Consider the following 19309-nt stretch of genomic DNA (forward strand, 5'->3'; position numbering starts at 1 on the left):
AATTAATAAAGCATTATGTTTACTTTACATATTATGCACATTACATAGTTTCATATAAATGCATACACATCCTAAAATGAGCATGCCAAACATTTTAATAATTAAAACAATAAGAGTTCAATCAGTTTCTTGAGCAGCAAATCAGCATAATATCTATGGGGAGCATGACATACAATTAAAGAAAAATCTTTTTTTAACTGAACAGTTTAGTGAACCATTAGACAATAAGTAAATAAATAAATAGTGCTGTCAAATGATTAATTGCTTAAAAAAATTTGTTGTTTTCATAATATATGAATGTGTACTGTGTATATTCATTATGTATATATATACATACACACTTATACAGTAAATATTAAGAAACTATTTACATGTATTTACATGCATATATTTATATTCTTGTATCATATTTAAATATATTTAACGTATAAATTTTTTTTATGAATATATACATGCATGTGTTTGTATTTATATATACATTACATAATAAATATATACAGTATACACTCATGTTATGAAAACAAAAACTTTATTTTGGATGTGATTAATCGTTTGACAGCACTAAAATTAATAAATGTGTTTTGACGAATATCATATTTGCTGTATGGCTCATTACATGAAGGATATTCAGAGGCCTAAAGGTTATCAAAAATTGCCAAAACGTTTTATATATATATATATATATAGAGAGAGAGAGAGAGAGAGAGAGAGAGAAAGAGAGAGAGAGAGAAAGAGAGAGAGAGAGAGAGAGAGAGAGAGAATACTTGCATAAGATGAATATAAACATCATTCTTTGCAGGGATGACTTATTGATGAAACTGATTGATTGAAACAAAGCTTGATGATATTCGATAGTTTTTTTTAATAATAATATTGTCTAGATAATCAAGTTAAACTAAGCTGGTTCAGTCCAGTACATGTTCATCTTGAAATATTACCAACAATATAAAAGTTATCATATTCACTTCAGAAAAAACTGATTTTTTTTTCTGCAAAAACACACATGAAGCTTAAGCTGAAGGTGGACTAAAAGTTACACTAAAAGTCCAGTGAAGACTGAAGACACGGCAGGATTCAAATATAATTCAGCGTATGAATTGCTGGAGATGGAAAAAGATTATAAAAACTAGTGCAACAATACTATATTAAAAAGCTGAAACGCGTTTTATTCTTGAAATATATTTGAAAACAAATGACATGTTGACAGATTCAGAACCAGATCAGATTTGGTGTCTCTTGACCAGTGCACTCAATGCATCCAGTTACCGAAAGAGTCTAAGAATAAACGCTTGATTCAGAAACAACTCGTATGCAGGGCATAAACACTGGGAAAACATGTAAAGAAGCAACTCTTTGGTCAAAGGTAACAAAGCGATGTAAATATTAGTGTCTATAAAAATGACTTTGTATATAAAATAATGATTGTTTCTAGGGCATAGTTATTGTTGATTAGACAAGATCTCCCATTATTCAAGACATTCAAGATGGTGCACACCAACTCAGTGCTGCATTTATTTCAATGTGAAATGAAGACTGAAATAATCAACATTATCTGTACAGCAGGTATGGAAAACAAATATAATACAATCGGTGTATTCATCCATTCGAGTTGTGTGCAGTCGAGGTCTCCAGGGTCAAAGGTCATCATGGCTCTCACATGATCTCTCATCATTTGAGGATCTTCAGCGCTGCTTCTCGAATGCACTGCGCTGCGGTCTGGATCTCGTCCTGCGTCTGCTCAACAGTCACCACGACTCTGATGCTGCGGACACACACACGCTCAGAAACATCAGATTCACAGCAAAGCATGATTTCAGACACATAGCTCACAGATAATCACCTCGGCGGTGGAAGGAAACGCTCTTCTTTGTCCAGGTATCGAGCCAAAGTGAGTGCGATCTGTCGGTCCAAACTCTACACAAGAGACCACAAATAAGAGATTATTTACACCGCATTTACTATAATACACAGGAATTCACAATCTAACTTTTATTTCATTTAATGCATTTCTGTGACATTTCTCTAAAAAAAAATAAATAAGTTTTCATAAGTTTTAAAGTAATAAAAATAATAAAAACGTTAATGACTTCCTGTTTCTGGTTATATAATCAACAGTTAATGTTAGAAAATTGCCAATTCCAATTCTAAATTGTGATTGGATGAGCCATGTATAAAAATGGTTGTAAATGCTGATGGCACATTCAATTAAAATGATTACATTTAATGCATTTAATTTGATGCATAGTGGTGACAACGCTCTGTAGACAAAGATAAATTATGTATTTTAATTATGTATTTTAAATAAGTGTGTGTTTATTGTCTTTACGTTCAATCAGTTTAAGGGTTTCTATCTTTTTTTACTCTGTGATAGCTGGATGTCTTTTTCCTGTCAACAGTTATGACTTTTGTGGAGTATCTGCGCGAGGGCGCCCTCTAGCTTCCAGTATGAATGAATCAGACATTACTTTACATGTATTTGCTCACAACACCCTATTTTATCTCTCTCTCATGCATCAGTAGATGCATATGATTTACCGTAACTGATATCGCAATAAATACCAGAAAATATCGTGATATAGTAAGTCAATGAGTGACAACCATATGCATGATAACCACACTAAGACAAGTGAGTTGTGGCCTGCTGGTGTAACATACGTAATCAACAATGGCTCGCAGCAGCTTCAGGTCATCTGTTCTGGATCCCGAGCTGTTCTCCAGCTGCAGGTGAAGAGCAGGAGCTAACGGCTCTCCGATCACCTTCAGCCCTGGAGTCCTGCAGAACACCCCCCAAATCATCACTAAAGTCCACAGAAAACACCACCAGCAGCCCACCGGTGTATGAGGTCAGATCTTTACTGCTCATAATAACAAACACAACACTGATTCTGGTTTAAAAAATGGTTTCTTTTTTATTTTTTGTTAAAAAAAAGGAGGTAAAATGGACTTGCCCTTGTAGTGCTTTGTGGACATGTTTGCATTTATCCCGTAATACCCTGAAAAGGCCTGTGAGAGAGAATGAAAAAAATTAAATAAGGCAATTAGTGTGATAATTTGACCAAAACATGCTCTACACGAGAAATTGAATGCATGTGGTTTAATTAAACAAAACTGTTGTTACCTGGATCTTCCTCCATGATGTTGAGGGCTTCGATAGCAGCAGCAGCCAGCATGGGTGGAAGAGACGCGGAGAAACAGTAACCCTGACCCGACAGACGCTGACAACACCAGAAAACACATGCATACTCAATCACCAGCGCACACCATAAGATAACCATGTTCATGTCTGAGTGCAGTAATGATGGGAAACAGAGCGTCTTCTTTAGAAGGCAAGCAGGTTTTAACAAAGGCTATACAACACGTATTTGAACAAAGTGTTTCAGACCTGAGATTTGGAGACAGTGGCAGCTGGTGGAAAAACCACGCAAGCCACTGAATAAAAAAAAAAAAAAGTATGAAAGTACTGTATGATAATCTGCAAACGCTGCTCAGATTATTGATGCTCCACATGCATTTAAACAGAGCATGTGTCAAGTCACTAAAGGAAGAATGGATCTGATATGATCCGTGCGATTCACAAGTGAAGTTATATGAAAGTCAAATAGGCGAGGACGAGAATAAATCACTTATGACTATAGGTTGCATGAGGATAACTGTGCTCTTACGTCCAGATCTAAAAACGTTGCATATGTATATAATTACAGTTTAATCTTCAGAATATAGAAACCATATGTGTAGAAATATACAAAGGAGACTTCCTTTGATCATTTAAATAATAACCAGCAAGCCAAACCTTACAGTACTCACTGACTAATAAAATCCTTTGCTAACTGAAAGACAAACCCAACATCAAAAATGAAGATTAAAGAATATTTCGGCTGCCAGTATTTGCTGTAAAACATCCCCTATTCACAGAAGTGCATTCACTGAGGCAGAATCTCAGTTTAGACCAGATAATGAATGAAAAAAGTACACTGACATTAGCTTTGCAGTCTGAGTTGAATGGAGCAAATAAATTGTAATTTTTATAAAGTATGCACAATGGTGCAGATCAGTTATTGCTGTTTTGTAGTCATACCTGGTGATCAATAACGAATGATCGTCCACAGCAGAAGCCTCCGATGGACGCCAGCGCATTCTCCATGTTGGCACTGATGAGGTCAATATCATCGATCTGAAATTATAACACACATGCGGTTTTCACCAAATAGTTAATTAACACCCGAGTTCCTGAAACTGTAGAGAAGTTAGTATTACGTACGTTGACCCCAAAATGCTCTGTGACGCCTCTTCCGTGTTCTCCAAGCACTCCGAAAGACATGCTCTCCTCCAGGAAGATTCGCACTTTATATCTGTACTTCAGCTTCACCTGGAAAAGAGGAAGCAAGGGCAAAAACATCAGTCCATGTACGTCTACAGCTAGGTTTCCATTAGAGCCCGACCGATATCGGTTTTTGTGGGTGTCGATACAGATACCGATATTAGGGAGTAAAATAAGGCTGATAACGATACTAATATTAGAGAGTAAAATAAGGCTGATAACGATACCGATATCATGGAGTAAAATAAGGCTGATAACGATACTAATATTAGAGAGTAAAATAAGGCTGATAACGATACCGATATTATGGAGTAAAATAAGGCTGATAACGATACCGATATCATGGAGTAAAATAAGGCTGATAACGAAACCGATAGAGTAAAATAAGGCCGATAACGATACCGATATTAGAGAGTAAAATAAGGCCGATAACGATATCATGGAGTAAAATAAGGCCGATACCGATATTAGAGACTAAAATAAGGCCGATAACGTTACCGATATTAGAGAGTAAAATAAGGCCGATAACGATACCGATATTAGAGAGTAAAATAAGGCAGATAACGATACCGATATTAGAGTAAAATAAGGCCGATAACGATACCGATATTAGAGAGTAAAATAAAGCTGATAACGATATATCGGCTGATAGTCTGTGTATATTATAGTACAGTACCAGTAAAAGGTTTGGACACTTTCCAAACATTTGAAATGTAATCTGTTCATCAAGTGAATGTGTCTCTTCAGAGGACATCTATAAACAGCTCGATTCACGTGGATTTATTTAAATCTCTTAATGAATGTTTTGAAGCGAGTGAATAGATTTCTAACGGAGGAACAGAGATCTCTCAGGTTTCATGAAAATAAATCTTCATTTGTGTTTCAAAGATGAACAAAAGTATGACGGGTTTGGAACGACATTAGATTGACAATTTTCATTTTTGGGTGAACTATCCCTTTAATTTGTTTCTTTGAAATTGTTTGTAAAATGTACTCACAATTTGTAAGTGAAACTTGTTTCAAAGTAAATCAAACACAATTTTCTATTTTGCATATTATTAGTGATGCTTTCCTTAGCAAAAACCACAGAGTCAGATGACACAAACAGTGCTTTCAGAGAGTTTTTAGTTTATTTGATTTTCGCATTTTGTTGTTTCAGCTTATACACCATACCATCTGTGACCCTGGACCACAAAACCAGTCATAAGGGTCCATTTTTGTAATTTAGATCAAATATAATAAACACTTTTTCCACTGATGTATGGTTTGTTAGGATCAGGACAATATTTTAAAATCTGGAATCTGAGGGAGCAAAACAAATCAAAATATTGAGCCTTTAAAGTCGTCCAAATGAAATCCTTTCCAATGCATATTACTAATCAAAAATTAAGTTTTGATAAATCTACAATAGGACATTTACAATATATCTGTGAATGGCACATCAAAATCAGATTACAAAATGTTTTCATTCATTGAATTATGAGAATTTAAGTTTGTGCACTTTCACATCTACGTTCAAAAATGGGAGTGACAGTTAAAGGGTTAATATCCTAATGATTTTTTGGCATCAAAGAAAAATGGATAATTTTGACCCATATGGTGTATTGTTGGCTATTGCTACAAATATACCTGTGCAACTGATGACTGCTTTTGTGCTCCAGGCTCACACACTATGATAAAGCAAAAAACTGATTTGTGATAACTTAAAAGAAAACATTTTCTCTTACCAGTTGAGGTAGTGGACAGAGATCAGCAGTGTTGATATAGAGTCCCTCAACGACAATGAACCGCCGGATTACTTTCGCCTTGCGTGGATTCTAAAGAAAAACACAGAAACAATACGAATGAATGAACAAGTGAGTATAACTGTGTAGAGAAACATCAAATGCTAGACTTTTCTAAAGTCATTAGTGTGGATAGATCATGAAAATGTAAATCTCACTGCACTTTATTCATCTGTGCATGTTTTACTTAGTCCTAAAGTTTGTTTTTATAATCTTGCATAAAAAGGGAACAATGTTTTCTGCTTAAAAAAAAAAACATTTCTGTTGACAAAAAGCCACACGGAGAGAGAGAAATGTTAAAATAACCGATAAAGCCACTTTTCACTGTAGTCAAATCCCAATTGTTAAAACTGGTGACACTTTATTTTAATGTTCTGCTGTTGCAGTGTCCACAAATAAGTACTGTGTAATATTAATTAACAAAATATACTAAATACAGGGTTATGATTAATGCTTGTTGTTTGCAATTATGCATAATTTTAATTTACTTGAGTGTATTTAACATTTAAGAAGGACAGTGTTAATCAAGTCTGTTTCAATTACTTTAATATTTATATACTGCACACTATGCTTCTATGGAAGGCCAAATTACTCAAAATTAATCATTATATAGATGCTGAAATATATAAATCGTTAAATAAAATAAATATTTATTTCACTCCACATTCATTCATGACGTACCAACAACTGTAACTAAATAAATAAATGTATAAATAAATAAAAATGAATAATTAAATAAATCAATATATAAATGAATATATTTATTAATTTATGCATTTCTTTATCTCTGTAATTATGTATTTAAAGGAAAAAAATGTATTTATTTATATTTTTCAACATGTATTTAATTTTGACTACTTTGGCCTTCCATATGCTTCACCAGGAAATCTGTCATAAACTCATGCGCGGTCTGAATTCCTCTTCGGTGTGAGATCACCTTCTGATCCTCGATCTCCTGCTCCTTCAGGAGGCGCTCCAGATCCTCCATATCGTTGTGTTTGAAGTATTTGATGAAGCTGCGTGAAGCCTGCAGGCCTTTCTGAATGGAGAAACACGCCGCCTCGTCGCTGAGAAAACAAGAGAGAGTCCGATCAGGAGGCTTGCTCCTCTCTGTGAAAAAAGGCCTGTTGGGCTTCAGCAGGATCTTACACGAAGATGATGTCTCCTCTCTTGGAGTAGGCTGGGATGGCGCTGGCGATGGTGGCAAAGCCGTACGAGTAGATGATGGCCTCCTCCGTCCCCATGAACTTGGCCAGGCGCTCCTCCAGCTCCAGATGCACATCTGTGAAACACTGCACTGCTGTAAACTGACGAGCAACACGAGACAGACAGACACCGGAGATGATGAGTCTACCCACCGAAGGTCCCATAGAAGCCTCTCGGTCCACACGTCCCCACGCCGTACTTCTTCAGCGACGACAACGCCTTCAGCTGAAAACAAACGGACCACACTGTAAGGCTTCTGTTAATACACAAAACAGAGTTTCATAATGAACTTTATTCACCTTTCACATGCCTCATCGTTTATTTTGCTTACTACATGTTCCACACCACAATATTCATGACTCACATGTGTTTTAATCTTAACAGCGTCACAACACAAGAGTAAAATAGTGAAAACAACTGTGAACGGCATGTGATGTTATCTTCAAGGAATCTGGTATATGTGGTATTTTGTTTAGAGGTTATGATGATGATAGAATTATATTTTAAAAAACAGAGACAACTTAGATTAAATGTTAACTTGAGAAGTCTGAGTTGATGTTGATTATTTGTACACCTTTCGTTGTTGTTTTTTTCAACAGAAGATAATTAATTTGCTTCTGTCTGTTGTTATATAAGATGAAAACTTTATTTATCTACTATGCAAAGTTAGACAGATTTGACTTTAAGCAAAGATGCACTCAATTAATCAAACGTGACAGTACAAGCATTTAACTGTAACTAAAGATGGCAAATACAGAAAATATTTAATAATTAGAAATATCTCTGGAGTAGTAAATCATCATATTAGACTGATTTCTGAAGATGCTGAAAATACAGCTTTGATCACAGGAATAAATAATATTATAACAAAGTTTTAAATAAAATAAGGTATTTTCTAACTGTAAAAATATTTCCCAATTTTACTGTTTTTAATCACATAAATACAGACTAGGCAAATATTATAAATAATTAAAAACTCCTACAGCTGGTAAGACAAACCTTCACGCGCTCACTGTCCAGCAGACCTAGGAAGTTAAACGAGGCAAAGTTAATGCACTCTTTCCCATTTACAATGATTTTGTGGCTTGGAGGCCTGTAGAAGAAGAACACGGCCTTCAGTCAGCATCTTTATTATTATTTTACACCATACGTGATGGAGATGTGTCCTGAAACAGCAGAGACGTACCCCGTGACCACGTCATAGTTGAGGGAGGGGTGGTCTTTAGAGACGGGGGGGACCAGCGGCTCGGGCTGCCACTCCTCGATCAGCTCCTCTTTCTCCTGAGACACATCAACAACAATATTAGACGATCAACACCAGCTAGCAATGAGAAACACCTGTAAAGCATTTACTAGTCTTATTCAGCGTTGATCTCAACATCCACTGATGCATTATTTTAATCTAAAGTTGGATCTGTTGATATTATTTAATCAGACTTATCTAATACCAACTGACAATCAACAGTATTTTTTGTGCATAATGTGCATAATGGATCTCGCACCTTTTCTGTGAGGTCTGATCTCTCCTGAAGTTTATATGTTTTGGAAAACAGCAGTCTGATGATCCATAAAATGAGGATCCCTTCTAAAATCAAATGATATGCTGGAGCCTAGAAGAGAACACAACACGACTATTATAACATCAATACATCACCTTCTGATTCACATCATTATATAACAATGTTCATAACTGGAGGATGTATTGCTAAAGATGGAGATACAAACACTAACAAGTGTGGCATTTAAATTGCTGTGTCTAGTCTTATAATGGTTAAGGGAAAGCTTTTTTTAAAGGGAAATATACATCATACAGGTTTGTTGGCAGTTTTATCAACCATCCTAACACACAAAAAGAAAATAAATGGAGCTACAGCATTAAGGATAAACAGCAAACAGCTCATAAAAAACAATTTCATCCATTTAATTTACAACAAAATAGTATTACAGACAGCTGTAGTTACTACAATGACTTGGAAGCAGACACAAAAGGAAAGAGCGATCGAGGAAAATAACATTTTTAAGGATCATGCCGATTTGATAGTATCAGTAATAAAGTGTAGTGTAGTGTAGTGGTTGATGAAGGTAATGTGAACTGATGTGAGTCTCAGGTGTGTGTTTAACACTGTTCACTTCCTGGAGTTACAGCATCACAACACTCGGGATTAAATGTGAAGCAGAGCCAAATACACTCACACAGCCCGGCGCTGTTTAAATGAACACATTTGACAGAGCCTGTCGATATTTCTACTGACTGGAAATGTAAAAAACAAAAGAAGAAAGTTAGAATTACCTCGTAAAACGCTTGCACCATCTCCACCAACACCCACTGCTGTCCAGACGCCATCTTGACTGAGTCACGTGACCGCGCGCGTCTTCCGGAGTAATGAACGCGCCATCGCGCGGACCACAGGCGTCAGTGCAATCCTCGAAATGTTTAAATAAATATATATTAATACTTGAAAATACCTTCGTTCAATTTCACAAAATGAAACACATTTCTGGTCACTTCCTGTGTGAGTCTGACACCTAGTGGACTTTCTGTTATCTGTGAACGTGCACTAACATTGAGCACAGAATCATAAGGGTCAATGCTTTGAAATTGCGATTTCTTGCGATCTGAATAAAAAATCTTTCCATTGATGTATGGTTTATTAGGCTAGGACAATATTTGGATGAAATACAACTATTTGAAAATCTGGAATCTGAGGGAGCAGAAAACAAATCTAAATATTAAGAAAATCATCTTTAAAGTTTTCCAAATGAAGTTCTTAGCAATGCATATTACTAATCAAAAATGAAGTTTTTATATATTTACGTTAGAAAATTTACAAAATATCTTCATGGAACATGACTTTTATTTAAAATCCTAATGATTTTTGGCATGAAATAAAATTTATAATTTTGACTCATACAATGTATTTTTGGCTATTGCTACAAATATACCCCAGAGACTTCAGACTGGTTTTGGGCTCCAGGGTCACATAGTATACGGCATGGACATTATGTGTCATTTTTATTAGCAAACACATTTACAGTGCACCTAAAGAATGATGTCCAGTTTTCATATTTCACATCCCTCTAATATTTCAGCAAGTGATGCAGAATAAAGAAGGAGGTAACTGTGTGAAATGACAGTCTGCTGGTGAGCATTGAGCTTGTTCTGCTGTAAACACACAGACTAATGTCATCTACACTGCTATGTTTGTCATGAGTTCAGTATCTCTCCTCGGCTTGGCCTCCGAGCAGTTTAAACTAATCGCCACTGAATCCTGACCAAGTCTAAAAACACTTCTCTTATAGTTTGTAAAAATCAGAAAAAGTTCACTCAAGCAATAATACATGTAAAAAATATTTATTTCGACAGAACACATCTGGGTAATCGACCAGCTGACACAATGTAAAATATCATGGGTGCCAAAGAAATGAGTGTTTCCCTGATGCTGAACTCCATCCGCAGTCAAACTAAACCAGGCTTATTGTCACGTACTGCAGGCTGGTGGACAACACTTTGGCCACACATTACATCAAATTGCATTCAAATTAAAATCAAAACACCAAGATAGGCTTCTGAATGCCCTCATCATCACAACGTCACATATCTGCTCTGATTTCAATCCAGCACACGACATGAACATCAGAAATTCACTTATGCTTTTCTTTCATGAACAAGTCTTAAAGGGACAGTTCACCTAAAAAACTGAAAATTCTGTCATCATTCGCTTGTTGTTGTTTCGTCCTTCTGCTGAACACAAAAGAAGAAACGTATACAGGTTTGGGAGAGTAAATGAAGTGTGAACTGTCCCTTTAAATGAGCGAAACCAAGCAGACTTACAGTCAATTTGAGACAGAGGTGCAGCAAATGTTAAAACACTGGGTCATGTGATGCGGCTCACATTTGCATACCTTCTGATTTGATTTCTACATCCATCTAAAAAATGCACTGGCAGAGATCTCTGATCACATGCCAGCAAAACAAAGAACAAAACACAGCAGGAGCTAAACGGGGGAAATAATTTAACACTTGCACTTAGAGAAAAGATTAGAGTTAACAGGGATCCATGCACAAATACAGTTAGCATTCACAGGAATTTACTTGCATCTTTTGACTCTCTCAAAGTCAATATTTGAAGATTATACATTTTCTTCTGGCAAATATTCACTATATGACACAGCAGGCCTTATTAAAACAGCACAAAAAATACCAAGCAGCTAAAAGGATTTTACCCTTTACGATAATTTATAAACTTCACCACACTGGGTCGGAAATGAAGGGAACTGATATACACAAATATACAGTTTAAACTGTTTGTGTGACAATCCTGGAAAATAATAAAAAGGTGGTAATTGTAATTTAAATACCATTTAAGAATTGCACTTGATCATAGCATTGGCAATACAGATTTAAAGAGGTTTCAGAAGACTGTAGGCTTTTTCATCTTGTCCTGAGTGAAGAATAGGAGCGTAGACTGTATAATAACACACAGCCGGCTGAACCAATCCACTGCAATGAGCAGAACATCTAATTCAACTGTCTGATTAATCCTGAAAACAATCAAGAGAGGAATCTCACAAAAACATGTCCAGGCCAAGCTCACCTGCCCCAAAATTACATAGATCTGATTTGAATCAAAATACTAAATTGTGCTTAAGCATGCATAAAAATAAAAAGTATATATACAGTAACTAATATTATAATACGTAATCATTTATTATATTGCTATTTTATTAAGATATTTTTTATAGATATAAGTGTGTGGAGGCTATTAAATTATAAAAATAACATCATTATGCAATAATATTAATGGTCCTAAAAATTTATGCAAAATATTGAGCTTTTTCTTCTTGTTCTTGACAGGTTTCATGAGATTCAACACCACATTTTTGAGAGAATGTAAATCTGTAAAAAAGACAAACGTCTATACAGAATAAGACTACAGCCGTAGCCTATTTTATATTTCCATAATATTTTGGCTGGATCAAGCGGACAGCTCTACAAGCGAGCAGTACATGTCAGCTGCGGTGTGTCTTTTAATAAGGAGCCCCTGAGGGAACATGGTCATGAGAGGGACAAATACTCTCAATACTGTTGCATTCACCGAAGAAAATTTACATTCACTCGTAAAAAGTACTGCATTCCCCCAAAACAGTTTGAGTCATTTACAAAACATTTGTACTCTCCCAATAATCTTTTGCATTTGCGTGCAAAAGCATTGCACCCCCCCCCCCCCCCCAAAAAAAAAACACTGAAATAAAGTTTTTTTCTTCAATCTCATATTATTTCAAGTTGTGCATTCAGTGCATTCAAAGTTTTTTAGGGGAATGCAAAAACTTTGCTTGCAAATGAGATCATTTTTTCATCCTATCTTATTCTTTCCAAGACTATGTCCCCTTAGGAGCTCCATATTTGAACAGAAATAGGATCTTACTGTGAGTCCAGTCATCGATGGCCAATAGGTGGCGCTGTTTTGTGGCCAAGTTACCTACAGTTCTCATTACTCTTATTTAATGAAATGCCCCTGTAATCGCAGCTACAACGATACCGAGCACTAGAACTAATCAAAATCATTTTATACATTTTATTCTGTACATAGTTTCGGACGTACACTGACACAGCAGACAGCAGAAGGACAAACACCACTCATGCCTTTCAACATCAGTGATTCATTACAATGAAAACAGAAGATGCAAACTGAAACACTGAGATGGCAAAGTAACAATCACATTTCCTTAAAAATGTCATTAGCTGTGCTCATGTTTAAACACAAAGTCCTTGCATTGCACTGAGCAGTCTGGCAGCGCATGACTGAAAGCAGCCACTTTCTCAGACAAACACTGTGGTCCGTCCGAGCTGATCACTGAACCAAAAATAAAAGCTTCAGTTTTCACGAGCGAACAAAAGAGAACCAACCCAAAACGACTGTTCGCATGGGCTCCAGACCCACAGATGTGCGCGATGAAAAGCAACAGTTGACAGCACACCACAGAAGAAAGCAGGCACACACTTCTAGGCTGGAGGGGCATGCGATGAAGCAGTGACGGGAACAACACTGGAGCACTGTGGGGTCCTGCCTCTTCCCCGGGGAGCACACAGCTGTCCGTGTGTTTGCTGGAGAAGATTGAGGTGAGAAGTGGCCACCGGGGCACGTGGAGAGCTGCTGGAGGGGAACCAGAGAGCAGAAGAAGCTCATCACGAGACCCTGCAGAAAATATCAGACTGATTAGCTTCATGCAGAGAGGATGACCACAGCTGAAAGCAGTATTTCAATCCACAAGAGCGAACATTTAAGATTCGAATAGCTTGCAGGAGCGTGCTGAGTTTTCCTGTGACAAACTCTGAAGCCACAAATAGATTTTCCAAAAGGCTTCGACATGAGCAGTGTTTCAAAATCACAACGCAGCGCTTGTGTTTTATATTAGTGTATATCTGAAGGAAACCGACTGTCTTCACAAAATTTTCAAGTTCATTTCCATTTCATTATGCAGAGTTTGTGAGCGCAGTGTTGCTTTGAGTACAGTGTTACAGGGGAGCATTATTCTTCCAAGGGGAAGTCGTGGCCTAATGGTTAGAGGGTTGGACTCCCAATCGAAGGGTTGTGGGTTCTAGTCTCGGGCCGGATGGAATTGTGGGTGGGGGGAGTGCATGAACCGCTCTCTCTCCACCTTCAATACCACGATTTAGGTGCCCTTGAGCAAGGCATCGAACCCCCAACTGCTCCCCGGGCGCCGCAGCATAAATGGCTGCCCACTGCTCCGGGTGTGTGTTCACAGTGTGTGTGTGTGTTCACTGCTCTGTGTGTGTGCATTTCGGATGGGTTAAATGCAGAGCACAAATTCTGAGTATGGGTCACCATACTTGGCTGAATGTAACTTCACTTTCACTTTATTTTTGCTGCTCCAAAAGCGCCACCTAGTGGCAATGGAGCCAGTGGTTTGTGGTTTACCATTCAAAAAGATGATTATATATGTTTGATTTTACAATGATGTTAGGATTGAGAATCTGAACAGTTGGGTTGTTCTTTTGTAAAATGATTTATATTTGTGAGAATGTATGACCTGATTGTACTCAGATTTTCCACTGATCTTAACTGAATGAAAGTCTTCGGTGAATGAGTCATTAATTTCTGTCGAGCTTAACTAGTGGGGTATTAAACATGAAAATATCTTGAAAAGGTATATTTTTTCAGGCAGTTAACCAAAAACCCATTAAAAAAACAAATGTTTCAAAACAATGGACATTAATGCATTTAGAAGTTAACACAGAAAGTGGAGCCCAAGTGTCTTAAGGTGATGACTGTACCATAGCTCATCAGGGTTTGAACCTACAAGCTTTTAGATTTCAGCTCAGATCTTAAGCACTAAACCACACAAGTATTGCATCACATTGCAGCAGGTATTTCATGCAAATTAAAGAGTGGTTTACTCACCCCTTCCAACAACACGCATTATCCTGCTTTTGTGTCCACCAGCTGCATCTGTACATTAACAGACATGGCCTCTCCTCCATAGCCTCCTTTAGACTGCATTTGGTTCTGAACGGAGTTCACCTGGACATAGGATTAAAACAAAATCAACCCAAATTGAGTTTGAAATGTATCGTCACTCTCCCTCCAGAACACAGGCCTCAGCCGGACTGAGCTGATGCACGCCTGCATTTAATAACACCAGTAAAACAAACTATAATCAGCTTCAACTAAAGGTTGTCGGGCTTGATATATTGTTCCTTACAACTTACTAAAGATCCAGTGGTGCATTGATATTGATACGCAGCCAAGAGTCGTGTTTCCTGACATTTATATGAGCACCATGTGGACACCAGGGAGATATATAACTACATAAAGCAAATTTTCCCGTGAACGCATTTTGAAAATATAAAATAGGTTGGTTTAAAATCTGGGTGATCACTTGAATCAGTGTTATATACTGTATCGTCTTATCATCCAGCCCCAAAAACGTGAAATCTTTCACTGATGAGGTGTCTATACGACATAACTATAAAAAATACAGGGTATGGTGCTATGATTTTACTGCAAAATTCAAAATATTAACACAAAATGTTAACTGCAAATCCATGTTTCGCTGCCTGGAGTCCATGTGTGTCTGAAACTGGATCTCTTTTCTGTAGCTTTCCACGGTCTGTAAATATGCCTCAGATTTCTTGTCTAATCTCTTTGTGCAGTTAATCACAAGCCCTTTCTCGTTTCAGATGTGTTTTGTGTGTTCTGTCACAGCATTCACGCTGAAAACCAGTGTCTTTTGTCACTCAGTGGAGGAGGAGTCACATTATCAAATCAAATACCCCTGGCACATGGCTTCAGAAGAGTCGTATGGACTACTTTCTCTTACTTTCTTTGATTCTTCTGAGCTTATTCTGTGTTTTATAGAACCAAAGCTGCACTAAACCTATCTCTAATACTAGGGCATAACGTGGGTTAAAGCCTGGATAGTTTAGAGACTTGTCTGCAGAACTGTAACCAAATGAGTAACCAAATGGTGTGAAACCAATGGGATGAGGGAACATTAATCGTTTGAATTTGATCAAGTCCGATTCTGATTTTCATTTTTGTGGTTAAAAATTAAGTCAAACATTTAGATATCGAACCTATTTATTCTGTGTCTCTTTTTGCAAAACATTTAATTGCTGTTGAACACTATGAACAAAAATCAGCAGGCTACATAAAAACTGGATTTGATTTAGAGCTGTTCGTGTGCAGAATAGAGCGGCACGTTCTGGATGCATTTAGCCTTTTTTGTGTTTTTAATGGAGGTTGTAGTTCTATACTAGAAGAAATATTAGACGACTAAAGTAAATTAATGAATGGAACGATTCAATGACTCACACAAGATTTACACGTTTCATTACTGGATGAATCAGTGTTTTTGAATGAATCTCTTGAATGAATCTCATTTCAAATCACAATTCATGACCTTATGTATCCGATTCTGGAACTGGAATTGGTTTTCGATTCCCAATCCTACTGAACATTAGTTGTACTCACAGAGTTCATGCCACTGAAGATATCTCCAGAGCCTACGTGGGCCGTGTGGACAAAATTAGTCGGTTCGCCGATCATACTCCGATCTATACGTCTCCGCCTCTTCTGCAGAGTAAGAAACAAACAGATGAATACATATCTAAACATGTTTCAGCAGCAGTGTTCCTTTAACCTTTATAACTTTACATTAAAGAGTTAGTTTACACAAAAATAAAAACTGTTATCATGTCGTTCCATGACTTTCGTTCATCTTTGAAACACAAATAAAGACGCCTTCGAGATTTCTGACCTTCCAATGAAAGTTCATTCCACCAGAACCTCATTGGTTTCATTTTAAGCATCAAACAAGCATTTTCTACCATCAAATAAAGTTAAATCTCTTCAGAAGAATTGGAATAAAGTCTTAAAATATTTATGAATTGTGTTTATAATGTCTTGAAAGTTTTGGTTACCTGGACTTTCAATGGAGCGACAGAAACCTATACAATTTTGTTAGAAATCTTTAAGAAACCAGTACTATGCCATCAGTATCAAGGCCTTGGTTTGAGCACATCACTTTCAGCCCTATTCTTAAAAAAAAGTATCAATATGTTTAATCCATAAACTAATCCATTACAAAAAAAAATGAAAATGAAATAGAAAATGAGTGAAGACTAAAAAAGCTCAAACCCAGCTGAGGCACTTCATAAATCCATCATACGCCACGCCGAAGCAATACTATGTGGTTTACTGCTTAAATTAAACAGCAGCATTCATTGAAACATCTTTCAAAAGTGTGCTTCATATTTACCACATGACCTCACATCAACCTCATAAATGCACACTGTAAATTAAATACATTAAAATTAAATAATTATACGGGGGTACGGTTGTGCTCATAAGCGTACATGCCCCTTGCAGAATATGCAAAATGTTCAACAAAATAAGAGGGATGATGAAAATTGCATGTTATTCTTTATTTAATAATGTCCTGAATAAGCCATTTCACTTAACAGATGTTTACATATAAACATCCACAAGACAAAACTATAACTGAATTTAGAAAAATGACCCGTTCAAAAGTTTACACACCCTTGAATCATAATAGTCTGTGTTGTTCCCTGGATGATCCACGACTGTGTTTCTGTTTAGTGATAGTTGTTCACGAGTCCCTGGTTTGTCTTGAACAGATAAACTTCCTGCTGTTCTTCAGAAAAATCCCCTTTCCAACAACAACTGTATGGTTTTGAGATCCATCTTTCCACACTGAGGGACTCATACACAGCTATTTCAAAGGTGAACACATTTACTGAGGCTCGAGAAGGCAACACAATGCATTAAGAGCTGGGGGTGTAAGCTTCTTTAACTGAATTGGATCGAATTTAAAAAACAATAACATGTCATTTTCATGATCCCTCTTATTTTGTTAAAATGATTAACACCTTGCATATTCTGCAAGGCGCACAACTGTATGTTTAAATACCCCTCAGTTGGGGAAGCCTTGCTTGGCTGTGGCTCATTCACTAAACAGATCAATGATTGCTCTTAATGTGCCAGACATCATCGAAACCTTCACTGATCTGTTTCTCAGGATCAAGACGTGACATACTGGACTTGGACAGAGGAGATGGCTTTTCACAGCTCACCACTTCTGCATTCATCAAACCAGGTTAACATCAACATACTCCACACACGTTTATGCTGCTCTCAAGTAAATCATTAAAGGAATACACAGAAAAGCACAGTTTCCTCGTGCTAGCTAAATATTCTCATGGAATCATTTTTTTTTTTTTAGAGAACATTCATAATAAATAATAGGGAAAACAATTATAACATGCCACACTGGATTTATTAATCATAAAACTCTTATCAGTAGTAGGCCAGTTTTCTCCCTCGCCCATCACTGAATATTAAAATAATATATCATTACAGTGACTGACAGAAACTAGCAGAAGATATTATCTGACATAACTCAAGAAATGCACATTCAGTTTGACTCCAAATTAAAATGTGAAGTCACTGTAACAACCTTGACGTTTGCAGTGAGACAATTTCTCATTTTTAATATTTCAAAATAAAACATCAGGTGGCCTTCGTTATATTTTTATACATGTTCAAAACTCGAAACACCTGGCTTTCACACTCTCAGAAAAAAAGGTACAGAAGCTATCACTGGGGCGATACCTTTTCAAAAGGTACATTTTTGTAGCTTTTAGGCACTAATATGTATTCAACCGTTCCCCTTTTCCATTTCTCTCCACATCATCATAGTGACATTTTGGAGATTATGAGCAGATGGACTATTCTGGTGATATCTTTCATATTTTTCTGGACCTTGACAGTGTAAGTTACTTGGCAGTCAATGGGACAGTCACAAGCCTCCCGGATTTCATCCAAAATATCTTAAATTGTGTTCTGAAGAAGAACAAATCTTTTACGGGTTTGGAACGACATGGGGGTATCCCTTTAAGGTACCAATATGAACTCTTTAGGAACAAAGGTGTGCCTATCGAAAAGGTCTCGCCCCAGTGACAAGTCTTCGATCACCCGTTAATCCGTGTGTGGTTGTATTCACTGTGCTAATAGGTTTGGGATCATGTGAGTTGTTGGGAGCGCAGCGTGTGGCCCTCAGGATCTGTCAGCAGAAATCAATATAATTGACAAAACCTCTTATTACTGCAATTTCCCAGCACCGCTCCAAACGGCCAGTGAGCTGTGAGGAAGCGCACAGCAGAGAAAGGTCAACGATTAAGCACCTTCCCTTTTTGTGCCACATTTTTAACTCATAAATACAATGAAGACTACACATCAAGTGTGATCTGCCAACTTAGGGAGCATTTGAAGACTTCACAGACATGCACCAAAAGCAGAAAGCTTTCGGAAATACCTTCTTTAAGCCAAATGACTCTGAAAAGTATATACTCTACCATATACATATACTTCATTCAATAGCAATTCAGGAAAAGTATCTAATGTAAAGTCCGTCGGCTGTGTGTTTGCAGTGAGAAGTGCTGTTTGATCAGGGGATG

The 19309-nt window shown here is 37.0% G+C and overlaps 2 protein-coding genes across 4 annotated transcripts in view; both read right to left on the reverse strand.

Annotated features, from left to right (window-relative positions):
* Positions 1–842: 842 nt before the first annotated feature.
* On the reverse strand, positions 843–9697 carry sptlc1 (serine palmitoyltransferase, long chain base subunit 1). The gene is made up of 15 exons (XM_026273186.1): positions 9599–9697; positions 8811–8918; positions 8495–8589; positions 8308–8401; positions 7461–7533; positions 7252–7384; positions 7040–7169; positions 6046–6135; positions 4259–4366; positions 4076–4171; positions 3119–3215; positions 2949–3003; positions 2656–2773; positions 1841–1914; positions 843–1762 (listed from the first exon to the last, which is right to left on the reverse strand). The coding sequence occupies exons 1-15, from the start codon at positions 9650–9652 to the stop codon at positions 1669–1671; spliced, it is 1419 nt and encodes a 472-aa protein (XP_026128971.1). The 5' UTR covers positions 9653–9697; the 3' UTR covers positions 843–1668.
* Positions 9698–10644: 947 nt separating this feature from the next.
* The window catches only part of LOC113109560 (CDC42 small effector protein 2), a 28783-nt gene continuing 20118 nt past the window's right edge, over positions 10645–19309 (reverse strand). For all 3 annotated transcript variants that reach the window (XM_026273187.1, XM_026273190.1, XM_026273189.1), the window contains exons 3-5: positions 16305–16406; positions 14733–14852; positions 10645–13505 (exon numbers count right to left, since the gene is read on the reverse strand). In XM_026273187.1, coding sequence (XP_026128972.1) covers positions 14751–14852; positions 16305–16406 — 204 coding nt within the window. In that variant the 3' untranslated portion in view covers positions 10645–13505; positions 14733–14750. The remainder of the gene's footprint in view (positions 13506–14732; positions 14853–16304; positions 16407–19309) is intronic.

The sequence above is a fragment of the Carassius auratus genome, chromosome 10 (assembly GCF_003368295.1).
Source record: "Carassius auratus strain Wakin chromosome 10, ASM336829v1, whole genome shotgun sequence".
Lineage (NCBI taxonomy): Eukaryota > Metazoa > Chordata > Actinopteri > Cypriniformes > Cyprinidae > Carassius > Carassius auratus.

Coding starts and splice junctions, on each gene's coding strand:
- sptlc1 (XM_026273186.1), bottom strand. CDS start 9,652: ATGGCGTCTGGACAGCAGTGGGTGTTGGTGGAGATGGTGCAAGCGTTT. Junction 8,919..9,598: donor TGGTGCAAGCGTTTTACGAG/GTAATTCTAACT, acceptor GTTCTCTTCTAG/GCTCCAGCATATCATTTGAT. Junction 1,763..1,840: donor CGTTTCCTTCCACCGCCGAG/GTGATTATCTGT, acceptor GTGTGTCCGCAG/CATCAGAGTCGTGGTGACTG.